General features: G+C 37.4%; 1 protein-coding gene across 1 annotated transcript in view; it reads left to right on the top strand.

Moving 5' to 3' along the window:
• LOC125229588 (organic cation transporter protein-like) overlaps positions 1-14,196 on the top strand; it is a 48,572-nt gene that overhangs the window by 28,798 nt on the left and 5,578 nt on the right. Inside the window, exons 5-7 of the mRNA XM_048134463.1 lie at positions 90-734; positions 1,087-1,268; positions 11,895-12,014. Coding sequence (XP_047990420.1) covers positions 90-734; positions 1,087-1,268; positions 11,895-12,014 — 947 coding nt within the window. The remainder of the gene's footprint in view (positions 1-89; positions 735-1,086; positions 1,269-11,894; positions 12,015-14,196) is intronic.

The raw sequence follows: 14,196 nt of genomic DNA on the forward strand, positions 1-14,196 counted from the left end.
AAAAAAAAACGTAAAAAATACCTTTCACAGCACCTTGCTAATGCATATCAAAGAACCTGATGATGTAAAATATTATTTCTTCATTTCAGCGCTAGAAATGGTGGGCCTAAAACGGCGAGTACTCGGCGGCAACATCATCTCCAGCTCCTTCGCCACCGGCCAAGTGATCCTCGCCCTCATCGCCTGGCACGTCCCCTACTGGAGACACCTCACCCGGGTCCTCTACATCCCGTCCTTCCTCTTTATCTTCTACTACTTCCTCATCGAAGAAAGCGTCAGGTGGCTCCTGAGCAAAGGCAGGAAACAAGAAGCCGCTAGAATCATTTACAAGGCTGCTGCTATTAATAGGAAAGAACTTTCTACAGAATCCCTGAAGCAGTTGGAGTCTCCTGATGAACCTACGGAAGTGGCAACCCCTGACCAGTCTATAAGCGCAGTGGTGCAGAAGAAATCGCTGTTCAAACAAGTTTTGAAGTCAAAGATTCTTATGTCGCGGTTGTTCATTTGTTCTTTCTGGTGGATAACTGTGACGTTCATCTACTATGGACTGTCGATCAACTCGGTTTCCCTGGCTGGGAATCAGTACGTGAACTTCATGTTGACGTCTCTGGTGGAGATCCCTGGGTACGCGCTGAGTGTGCTGACGCTGGACCGCTTCGGGCGCAAGAGTTCCATCATGACAGCCTTCTTTGTCTGTGGGTCCGCTCTCATCGCTTTGCCTTTTGTTCCTGAACGTAAGTTTATTTAAATTTTGATAGTCAATATCAGCTTTTAATCGAAACATATCATTAGAAACAATTGTACATAATCTAGTAATCATCCAATAATTTGTTAGACTAACATCTTGCTGACTTGAAGTACTCAGCATAGTTGATAGACACATTTCGCCTATTTTCCCGTATTTCGTTTTTTGAATTTAATCAAACATAAGATATGCATCTTTAGTTTATACTGTAATTAAATCATCTGTAATGGTAATTTCTTACATAAAAGTACCTTGAATAATCACTTGAACTATCATGACCATTTCACTCAATACATTGTAGTAGAAAGTAGTTTCTAGATATCCCTCTATCCACTTTTCAGACCTAACTTGGATCGGCACTTGCCTCACGATGCTGGGCAAGCTGTGCATTAGCATGGCCTTCAGCTCCATTTACATCTACACATCGGAGCTGTTCCCAACTGAGGCGCGGCATTCTATGCTTGGTACCTGTTCTATGATTGGAAGGATTGGCAGCATTGTGGCTCCTCAGACACCGCTGTTGGTCAGTATACAAATAGCAGCTGAGTGCGAAAGCATTCTTTTCAACCGGCGTAGCCGAATGGCAATCGTCGACGGTAGATGCCGACAGAAATGCAGTCTACTCCTGTCACGCCAATACCTAGATACAAAGCAGATAATGTGAGCGTTTGTGCATTCGGTTACGCACACAGTGCTCTATAAAAGTAAAAGGTTCTTTGTTTCATTCGTGGGGTAATATCGATGAGAGATTTTTGTGAGAATTCGGTTCTAAAGGTTTTCATCATCTTTTTCTGTTAAGAGGGGGTAGAGCAGGGAGAATTTTCAGAATCTGTCAAATTACCCCATTACACACACAAACACCCTTCACTCACACTACCTCAATTTACTGTGAAAGGTCAGTGACCCTTAATTTTTTTCAAGAGTGTTATTTTCAGTTTGTAGTCAACTACTGACCTCCTTCGAGAAATTAAAACTCTAAAAAGGGTAACATACAAGAAGACAGAGAAAGAATACGCGTCATCTAGCTTTCCTTCTCTGTTCATGTCTCATGTGAATTTAATTTACTTACCTAAATATGTAGATAACGTTCCTTACTCAGTTGATTGTTTACCTAGGTGTATTTCAAATTACTTTGCACTTCATTTTGCGTTACTTTTCTACATTTAGATAAAAAATCGTCAGCCTGCCTATCTCTGCAAAACATTAATCAAAGACGCGTGTGAAGGCCGATACCTCCAGGCAGACAATTATGGTCGCGTGATAAATGATAAAACATCAGGCTGTCCCTATCGCACTATTTGTAAGTGCGATAGGGACGGCACGATGTTTTTATCATTTATCGCGCGACCATGATTGCCCTGCAGGTCTTCAGAGGCCTGCACGGAAGCATGGTCGCGCGATAGACGATAAAATATCAGGCCGTCCCTATCGCACTTACAAATAGTGCGATAGGGACGGCCTGCTATTTTATCACTTATCGCGCGACCATAATTGCCTGCCTGTGCTGCGCATTACGTATATACAGGTAGTATTAAAGACTATCAGATATTTTCTTTATTCTTTTTGGTCGTTAGGTTTTTTATCATTTATTTTAATACAAAAATAAAGCATAGTGTATAAAATTAAACCTAATGAATAGAGTACAGAGCTAGTAGCAGTCAAGTCAAAGACACAAAGAAAGACAAGGAATATCGACGCATATCTTATCCAATACCGATACCGCCATCGCCATCTGCATCTTCTCATCATCTGACTCTTGATCTTACCCAATTTCCGAGTCTCTTCTCTTAATTTCAGTTCCTTGAGTTGAAAATGTTGAAACTCATACTTAGTATTAAATAAAACACAAATACATATAAAAATCACAATATAATTTTAAATTATGGCTTAGGCCCTGTACCAGTTGTAGTCGCCACGTCTGTAAAGCCCCTTGTAGTTTCTTTTAAATGGCTAAATACCTAGATGTCATGTCATAAACATCTGTGATGTAACTGAAAATTAAAAAACATCGCTCAAAGATAAGGTTTAAATTAGCATGGCAAAAAATACAGTGCAGTCAAAATACCATCAAAATACGAAAAAGCATATGTCAATGTCAATATCACTGCCGTATGCCCTATTTCAGGCCATAAGGGCTGTTTTCTCAACATACATACATACAATCACGCCTGTATCCCATAAAGGGGTAGGCAGAACACATGAAACTACTTAGCTTCAGTGCCACTCTTGGCAAATAAGGGGTTGAAAGAAAACGAAACTGTGTCAAATATGAAAAAATCTCAAAAGCAGAACTTTAAAAAGACTTTCTAGGAAAATTATTATTATTAGGGATAAGTCCGCCTACATTGTATATTACTGACTCTGTAACTGTGTCTCTTTTGTTTCCTTTATGTACAATAAAGCTTATACATACATACATACATTATTTTGAACTTGATATGTAGAACAATTTTTAAAAGTTGTACAAAAAAATCTGAACTAAGTTTGTAACTATATGAAAAGCATTTTTTATCTTAGATTGCATATTTTAGTATCGAAACGAATTTTCTTTCAAATAAAAAGAGAATTATTAGAATAGGTTGACGGTGTCTACCGTAAACTGGGGTTACATTGACCGATTTGGGAATTTAAACTTCTCTAGTTTCTACATTTAATGGGTATTTTTACCCATTAAATGTAGGAGTAAGAGAACTATAAATTCCAAAATTGGTCAACGTAACGTAACTAAGAAAGAAAAAAAATGGGACCATCAACTTTTTAAGTCTTTTCCTGCTAAAAATCTAAAAAGGTAACAAAATAAGTGATATCAGGATTATTGTTTTCTGTCACGATGCCTGCACGTATCAAATGTTTCTTTTTAACCCAGTGGTTGACTGGTAGAGAATGCCTTAAGGCATTATGTCCACCATTTGTACTTGGTGTTTTATGTGCAATAAAGAATAAATAAATAAATAAAATAATGTACGCAGAAAAAAAATGATGTGATCAAACTTATATTGACCGGGATATAAACCGTGATTTCCTTTTTGATTTTTGCCGAGCTCCCGATATTTCGACGCAGTTCCATGCATCATGATCACGGAAAACTGACGAACGCTGAAAGTGAACGCAGCCGACGCGCGCGAAGGAGGGTAGATCGCGCGCTGTCTATGCAACTTTAACATCCACCCGCCTTCGTCAGTTTTCCGTGATCATGATGCATGCAACTGCGTCGAAATATCGGGAGCTCGGCAAAAATCAAAAAGGTAATCACGGTCTATATCCCGGTCAATATAAGTCTAATGAAAATAACCGTGAATCATTCAAAACTGTTATGATGTGATCAAACTTAAACTGACATTGGGGTTACTTTGATACACTATATTTTTATAATGATAATCGAATGTAATCCCTTACAAAAGTATTTTATCTCAAGAAAAGATAAAAAAAATGGTTCACAGAGTCAAATATTACAACTATTTAACGCTATTTTGAGGTTACTTTGATCAAGAATAAAAATTACCATCTTCAAAAAACCAACTTTATTTGCAATTGTTTCAATATTTATCATAAGAAGAGATCCAATTATCAGCCTCAACTCAACAAGTACCGTGACATAATCAGACAATAATCAACTATGTGTCATTATGGTCAATGTTACCCCATGCAAGTGATCAAAGACACCCCACAGAGTAAATCATTAGTAGTAAATACCTAGTTTGACTTTATGATACAAAATTCAATACAATGGTATAGATAAACACATTTCTGGCAAGCTAATATTCACTGTGAACCTTTTTCTTTAATACCCACTTCGTTAGTTTAGAAGTTTATTCGTTCTCTCGTTTATTAGTTCACAAAATCCGGCTCCGCAGTGAACGTGTTAAACATGAAAAATAACAACAAACTATGCTTTTATTTTGACACGTTATCCGCACTGCCCACGACCATACTTACTTATTCACCGCGTCAGAGCACCATCTAACTATAGAGGTTGGTTAAGGGTTATGATATGTGTAGATTTCATTACCGACTACTCATAACATATTAAATCCTTATTTTTTTGGTCAAATAAATATAATATGCTCGTGACAGGTCATATTTTGTTCGCAATCCGAAAGAGTCAACCCTAGCACTTTTCCCTATTCACCCCCTTCCCGACTCTATTCACCCCAACGTTAGGGTGAGCGAAAATTACTAAATAAAACGTCATATTTTCAAAGACAAACCAAAGTTCACACTGTCGGAAGATTTTTTGTGTAAAAAATTAGCATGGCACATATAAAAAAACTGCTATCGACGTTCAAAAGTCGGTTTTGGCTCTATTCACTATAAATTACGTTAGTTTATACCCGTTCCGACCCCATGAACCCAAAATCTTCAGAAAACGATGTACTATGTAGCCCAATTTTAATTGGTATTTTGGAGGTAACTAGTAAAAATAATTTAGTCTTACAATTGTGCGAAAATAGATTCTCATTTGGCCGGTTTTTTTAACCTGGCCTGGTGGCCTAGTGGTAATAACGTTAGCTGCGTGAGCTGAAGGCCCGGATTCGATTTCCGGCTCAGCCACCGTGGGCCTTGTCGTTTTTTTCTTTCGTGTATGATATCTATTTAAATATATGTATGTATGTATGTGGACACTTTATTGTACAAGTACATAAGACAAGTTAGGACATAAAAATAAAGTATAGTTATGATGTACAAAGGCGATCTTATCCCTATAAGGGATCTCATCCAACCTTTGAGCGAATTGAAAATTTATTATTTATATGAACCTGAAAAAGAACAAATCAAAAATTATTCAATAAAATAAACTTTTTAACAAAAAAAAAAAACTGCCTACCAGACCTGTTCGTCGCCTTGCTATTGCCTGTTTGCCCCACCCAACCATACACAGGCTGGTACCGACTCCAAAAATAATTGATTTGTTTATAATTTGGATGTTTAGATTATTGCAATACGATAAGAAATCTGAATTCAAAGGTTTTTTTTTTTGGATTTTTAGTTTCTCCGTGTTTTGTAACGCGCTTACTTTTGAAGGCGGTTTTAATTTTTTTTGTTAAAAAGTTTATTTATTTGTTGATTTTTAGTGGTTCCTATTGATATTATATGTATCAGTCCAAATATATGCACACTAGTGAAAGAATTATCCTTTAACTCCTAACCATTGAGGAGTTGACCTTCCATCATCAGGCGTAAATACTGGTGTACCTTTGAAAAATACACTAAAAACATTACATGTGCCTATAACATTTGAAGAGTTCCCTCAATTTCTCCAGGATCCCATCATCAGACTCCGACTTGGTGCCAATGGGACCATCTCGGGGTTATACCCGTACGATCAAAAAAAAAATTTTGAAAATCGGTCCACAATTCTCGGAGATATCGAGTAACATACATACAAAAAAAAAACATTCAGTCGAATTGAGAACCTCCTCCTTTTTTGAAGTCGGTTAAAAATAATTTTATTTCTTCCCTAGTTGTATAGTTTCATACTTATGATTTTTATTTTAAAGTAATCCGTTTAAAGCAACCATGGGTGATTTTTGCGGACTTAAGTAGAAACATAGAGGTTGACAGAGGTGTGATTAATATTTCTAAGTGTTAATTTCTTGTATCTAGTCTAACTACGAAGCAATACATTGACGTATAAATTGCGTCCATATACAGAGAGGTCATTCATAGAAATATCACTTTAGGTAACAAGTTATATATCTTTTATACAATGTGACAAGCATTGACCATACATCCCAATTCACCCCTCATCCGACCCTAATCCCCCCTTCGTAAACCTATTCACCCCCTTTGCGACCCGATTCCCCCCATTCCTGATCCCATTCACCCCTCAGGCCGTGGATATTTATTCATCCCGTAAAAATTCCCCAACACAGTTGCATCGCTTTCTTCATGAAAACCATTATAAAAATGAAAATATGCCTTATGATTTTCTGTTATACATAAACTTTAGAAGTGTATACACATTCAAAAGGATAATGAACGATTAAAATAAGTAAAAATCCAATAAATTTTAACGTCAACTTTGACAGACATGAAACTGTAAATATATTACTTTCCTACTTTGATTGCGGAAAATAGAAGGAATATGTCAAGAAATATAATAACATTATATACCCCCGGAACCCTTTTCACCCCAAATTACGGTATTTATTAAATTGTCATTATGTAAAATGTCGGAAACTACGGAACCCTACACTGACGCGCTCTTGATCGGTTTTTCTTCTTAATGCTATTTAAGAGATAATAAAAAATTACACCTCCCAATTTATAATAAGTTTTTTTTGCAAAAATTTCATTTTTGGCACAAGCTATTATCGCCGACTTTACCTTTCTTTCAACAATCATCTATTGCTCTCCGAGACATTTCTAAAAAACCCTGACTCAATGGGGATACGACGTTTCATAACAGAGTTCCTATGATCACCTTTCTGCTCCATCATCAGATTAGTAAGTAAGTAAAAAGTAAGTAAGTAAGTTTATTTGCGAAGAATAAGTAGGTACATTAGTGTCTTAGTTGGTAGGTGACATTTGGTTGCTTATTCTGCTATTTGTGCTGTTGTATTTGTATTAGCTCCATGATACCATAATATTGCATTGTCACTTGATTTACACATGTGTGCAAAATTTCAGCTCAATCGGAAACCGAAAAGTGGGTCAAATTTAGCTTCTACGTTTTGACTCAAACTAACATACCTACTAACAAGGCACGTTGAATAAAAACTTGTATAAAGGCTTCTGATACTAGATTTGCAATAAGTTTACTTGTCATAATTTAAGAACAGATGAGACAGACATATCCAATGACAAGTCTACACCGTTTTCATGAACTGTCAAATCACCTCATACAACTTACGGCTGTAAGGCAACCAGGTAGGGTTTGTTATTGCACTTTAATAACATATTAATGATTTCTATCCCGTAAGATATATATTTGCTTAAACAATGGATAGATATTTATGCGGATGAGAGTGAGTGTAATTTAGGTTTTTATAAGGAATCAAAGCAAAAATTTTTAAGCGACCCGATCAGATATTTATCCGGATAAGGACCCTCTCACATCTACCGTCTTGCGATCGTAGCGTCGGGCCAACTGTATGGCTAAGCCGGGCTGACGCGGCGTCTTTTTCCATACAGTTGGCCCGACGCTACGCTCGCGAGACGCTAGAAAGAGAGACGATGTTTTTGACGGTCACGGAGCATCACCAATTTTTGCCGGGAACATGTCATATACTTATGGCCCCCTATAGAAAATCTGATATTTTTGCACGGCCGTTCATAGTCATTTTATGCTGGTCACCAGCTGGTATTCCATGAATATTTGGTCTAGTTGAGTGGAGAAGTGCCATTTAAAACAAGCGCTTTCTAAACAACGATGTATTTAGGTACTTTATAATTATTATTGTTTTCAACTTACGGTTACGTGTTCGCGGTATGCACAGAGTAAATTTTTAATGAAATTGAGACATTGTTTTATATATACAATTAAATTTGAACCAGAAGCACTATACCTATACCCGCTCGCATTCCCTTTTTTTCTATTCTAAGTAAGAATCGATTAATAAGTATCTAAATATGTATGGATAAATTAAATTGTAATTGTTTACATACAACCTGTGAAGTTTGGTTGACAAAATTTGACGTAGGTGCTGTCATATATATTTTTAAAATGACGTACTGTTAATACCAGCGTAATGAAAATGTATTCCAATGAGTAAAAGAAAACATGAAACTTTTTTCAATTTAACCGAACTAGAATGAAATCATTTATACTCATTCGGTTGTGTTCGTTATTTTCTTTAATAATGTGATATATTTTTATTTATTATTTATGCACAAGCCATGCACCTTTAAACTTTAAATGAGATTGGATCTCCACCTGACATATTTGATTTACCCTATTTATTTTGAGCACAGTTTTACACTGGTATGGTTTTTCGTGTACGTACACTATTTTCTGTCAAAATATTTGTCAAATTTAATTGTCAACACGGAGCGACCGGCGACACGTCTACCTCCGATGAGCCGCTCACGGCGTCTAATCGAAAGGAGAATTCTGACAGCAATGGCGAATGTATGGAAATTTTACGATAGTTTAAATTTAAGGTAAAATTTCTGTGTTGCCTTTGAGAGGAAAAATATAAAAAACCTCAAAACTTCTAGTCCATTTATCTGGCTTTTAGAATCACTTAATGTTATAACTAAAGTATTGAATTTTTTTAACAAAGTTTACTAAACGGCGACATACGTTTTTCTCATTTTGGGTCAACTTTGCGTGGGTTTATTTATTATACCCTTAATAATTAGAGATTCTGAATAGTCAAAAGTTGTAGACACACTCTTTAAGATAATAACTACATTTATTTTATTTCATTTGATTGAGAAATGTGAGCAGCATTTGTTAAACGCCGAATGCTCTTTTCGAGGATTTCGTACGACCCCCTCTTAAACATGCCAACCATTCCCCAGAAATCGATTTTCGATGGTATCACAAGATGTCCAATCTAAACCCAGATTCGGAATCTTAACAGGTCCGATAGCGATTTACACGTTGTCTACCGCTACAGATACATAGATAGATTGTAGATTTACATCATTCCAGACCTAAAATGGGTCCGGATCGGCCTAACAATGCTGGGGAAGCTCTGCATCAGCATGACCTTCGCGTCCATTTACATCTACACGATCGAGCTGTTCCCGACCGAGGGCCGCGCCTCCTGCATGAGCTTCTGCTCCATGATGGGCAGGATCGGGAGCCTCATGGCGCCCAGCACGCCCTTGTTGGTTGGTCAGTTTGTAGACCTGTCGTAATCTATTTGGTGTTTGTAGGTGTAGATGTAGTCATTTGTTTGTAGAGGTTGTAGAAATTTGTAGTTGTAGTTGCTTATTTTAGATTTAGAAGCCAACGTATATTATCTATTTCGGGGTTGATAAGTGACATTATTAACGTAAATTTCCTTTTTGAACAGGCAATGAACAATGAAGCTTGTGTTACTATCGGGTGGCAATTGTCTGTTGTAAAATAGACTGCTCTTGTTGTTTTGTTAGTTTTGACAGGGGATCTGTCAGATGTTGAAACGAAGTTTAGGTGTGTTTGAGTCAATTTCCCTCCTCCAACTTATTATAATTTAGGTACAGTTTGTGTTAATACTGAAGTAAATCAGAATTTGGTATTGCAGACTAGAACTATCTCAATATGTAGATCTTTTGAGAAAAAGTCAGGAGCAGTCAAAGCTCTGCAACAGCATGACCTTCGCGTCTATCTACATCTGTTCCCGACCGAGGGCCGCACCTCCTGCATGAGCTACTCCATGATGGGCAGGATCGGGAGCCTCATGGCGCCCAGCACGCCCTTGTTGGTTGGTCAGTTTGTAGACCTGTGGTCATCTACATTTTGGTGTTTGTAGTAGGGTATAAGTAGTCATTTTGTTTGTAGAAGTTGTAGAAATATTTAGTTGTCGCTTACCTATTTTAGATTTAGAATCTAACGTATATCATCCCATCTTGTGGGCCATTGCACCACAGTTTACACTTGACACTGATAATTCTGTGCCTTGTGCCTATTTCTAGGTTGATAAGTGACATTGTTATTCAACGTACCTTGTTGAACAGGCAATTAACAACGAAGTGACGGGCGACTATTTGTCACTGTTGCTGTTGTGAGATAGACTACTGCTTTTGTTGTTTCGTTTGTTTTGACAGGGGATCTGTCAGATGTTCAAACGAGGTTTAGGAGTGCTTTAGTCAATTTGCTGGAACATTTAACTGTCTCCTACGGGTTATTAGAATCGCTTTGTAATGAATGGACGTAGTATTTTGTATACACCGTGATTTTATTATGTTCCGTTAACTTCGGCATATAGTTAGGTCCATTGAAACAGAATAGCATTTTTTTTTAAATTCGTAACTTTTTCCTGAAAAACACCATACACCTGCGATAGATGTTACATCAATTGCCGTTAAGAAACTGGCTTTGTGTGTTCGATATGCGATTGACATGCCATAGTTTTCTCAATCAGGAATTGAAGTAACACCTACCGCAGGTGTATGGTTTTTTTTAGAAAAAAATACGAATTTAAGAAAACTAACTATGCCATTCTGTTTCCTCTAATGGACCTAACTATATGCCGAAGTTAACGGAATTCAATAAACACACGGTGTATAATTTAGCCTGTGTTGTGAATCAGAATTTGTTATTCTTTAATGAGTATGTATTTAAAATAGAAAAATATTAATGTGTAGATCTTTTAATAAGAAAAAGACAGAGAGTGAAACAGCTATTACTCTCTTAGAATTTCTTGAAACTGTCTGATCCAGAATACGCAGTCGCTGTGGCTGAAATCAGTCGTGACGTGACAGCATCTGTCCCCACCGTAACGGAATAACTATTTGAATAAAATGTTTAATTGGTTTAAGATTAAGAGTGAATTTTAAAAAGAAAGGTCTTATGTTTTATTGAAGGAATTGCAAGGACGTCAGAAGAAAGGAATAACAATGTTAGTAGTGCATCGCGTTTGACCGAGTCAGTGTCACTAAATATGTGTACGGAACGCCAGAATCTAAAGGCTTGTGGGCTTCACGGGAGACCAGTGGCCCGTTTCTCGAAAGGTACAAGACTTGTATTCCATGACAACCCATATGATTTGACAGTTCGCGCACTTGTAATACAACTTACAAGGCTTGTATCTTTCGAGAAACGGGCCCCAGTGCTGTTGCATTATATGCTGGAGCATATGCTGAGTGGAGTCCTTTTGTGGCCTCTATCTGCAGCGTCAGCATCTTTTGTTGCATGCTAAGTAATAACAAGCAATATAGTTTTAAGTTAACGATGGGTTAAATTGTGGCGTAGGCGAGAGGCTGGCAACCTGTCACTGCAATGTCACAATTTGGATTTCTTTCAACCCCTTTTTGCCAAGAGTGGCACTGAAACTTAGTAGTTCATGTGCTCTGCCTATCCCTTTACGGGACACAGGCGTGATTATATGTATGTATGTATAGTTTTAAGTATCTAGTTCATAAGATCTCTTTTTTCTCCTTTCAAATGTATGTAGTGCTGTATGATGGTTTCTGCAATAAACGTTTTTCTATTCTATTCTATTCTAAAGTTTTTTTTCTTGAAGTATTCTCAAAATGAAATTTTACTGGTTTTCAGATGCAAATAATGGTGTCGCTCCCGTACCTGATATTCGGCGTGATGGCGGGCGTGTCCGGGGGCCTCATGCTGCTCACGCCGGAAACTCTCCGGTTACGGTTACCGGACACCATCGAACAGGTAATGTACATTACTGTACATGTGCAATAATGATGTCGCTCCCGTACCTGATATTCGGCGTGATGGCGGGCGTGTCCGGGGGCCTCATGCTGCTCACGCCGGAAACTCTCCGGTTACAGCAAATAATTGTGTCTCTCGTAGGTACCTGGTCTTTGGTGTGGTGTTTTGTTTATCACATCAGAAACTCTTCGATTACGGTTACCCACCGGTTACCGGACATCATCGAACAGGTAATGTTTAAAATTGTTGTAGAATAGATAATGGTGTCGCTTGCGTACCTGAGTAAGCGTGATGGTTTGTTTCTGGCAGTCTCATCACGTCAGGAAGTCTTTGACTAGGTAGGTAATGTACACATTATTGTACAGTCGAGTTCATAAATATATGAGCATCTCATTAAAACTGTACCATTCTATGCGCAATTATTTTTGAAGCCTTAGATTTGCTCATATATTTATGAACTCGACTGTATAACGTTTCTAGTAGTCGGTCTCATGATAGGCTGCTCATATCAAGCGTCACTTTTAGCAATGAAGGGTTAATAATTTTTAAGAAAAAAAAACCGCCGCCTTTGTGGTTCTGGTGAAAGCTACTTGCGAATGTTGGATTATGTAGAAATGTAGGTATTTTTTTAAACTGCTTTTATGCTTTAATTATTTGATGGCAACAGAAATCAATATACGTATACCGTTAAGGTTTGAAGAGTTTCCTCAATTCCTCATGAATCCGATTATAAGAAATCGAAGCTTGACAAAATTTGACTTGAAAAGTCAATATGCTTAACAAATATAACTAAATAAATGTTACTGTTCTGAACATGCATGCTGTTCTTATAAAAATACCAAAGTCACTGTAAGTGTGCCGTTCAGATTTGAGGAGTTCGGTTCTGACCATCATCTGCAGTTCCACTGCACTAAATGCTACTATTCTGGACGTAAGTGCATGCTGTTCTTATAAAAATACCAAAGCCACTATAAGCGCCGTGCCGTTCAGATTTGAGGAGTTCCGTTCTGACCATCATCAGGAGTTCCACTGCACCAAATGTCACTGTTCTGGACGTAAGTGCATGCTGTTCTTATAAAAATACCAAAGTCACTATAAGCGTGCCGTTCAGATTTGAGGAGTTCCGTTCTGACCATCATCAGTAGTTCCACTGCACCAAATGTCACTGTTCCGTACGTAAATGCATGCTGTTCTTTTAAAAACACAAAAATCGCCATATGTATGCCTTTCAGATTTGAGGAGTTCCCTCGATTTCTCCAGGATCCCATCATCAGAACTGGGTTCTGAGAAAAATGGGACCAATCTGTATGCATATTATTATACATTAAATAAAAAAAAAATTCAAAACCGGTCCAGTAACGACGGAGATATCGAGGAACAAACATTTAAAAAAATATAGACGAATAGAGAACCACCTTCTTTTAAAATAAAATAAATAAAAATATATTTATTTACCAACACAGCACAAAATGGACATGTAAGGACTTAAAAAACTCAGTAAGTAAAATTACAGATATGAGTGCAGTAAAATGGATGAGACTCAGCGAGACCGCTGATTTTCAGTCCCCGACCAATAAACTGGCATGGAAGTGGTAAACAATAAAATCTGAAATGTGCCGATTGCACCCCGCAACACGCAGTCCCCTCTATGCTCCCCCCGCAATCTTTCCCCGTGCGCGCGCTTTTTAACACGGTTGTGTACGTCATGAATGTCATGACTGTCATCGTGGATCGCAACCGCCCGTTGCATTAGGACATAGACATCTTAGAGCTGTAATGTAATTTATATTTTAAATTTGTGTATTCATAACAGACTACAAATAATTTGTACCTGCTAATTCGACACGTTCATTATATACCTACATATGTATGTAATTATTAGGATGATATTACAGACTTCCTATTGGAAGTGAATATTACTCGCATAATTGTGGTTAGGACTTTCAAGCAAATACACAGTATTTTATGTTTGTATGTACCAAATATTTTTTTACAAGGAACAGTGAAATCATTGATACCCGTTTTCAAGACTTTCAAGATACGTAGGTACGTGTAGTGAAATTGTAATAAATTCATACAAGCATAGAAGATAAAATTACCTACTAGGGTGAAATCACCAATAGATGAACAGGTAAGCGAATTTCCTAACTTTGACAATTTATTTCTATATGTTTTTTTATGT

This window comes from Leguminivora glycinivorella, chromosome 9 (assembly GCF_023078275.1).
Source record: "Leguminivora glycinivorella isolate SPB_JAAS2020 chromosome 9, LegGlyc_1.1, whole genome shotgun sequence".
Taxonomy (NCBI): Eukaryota; Metazoa; Arthropoda; class Insecta; order Lepidoptera; family Tortricidae; genus Leguminivora; species Leguminivora glycinivorella.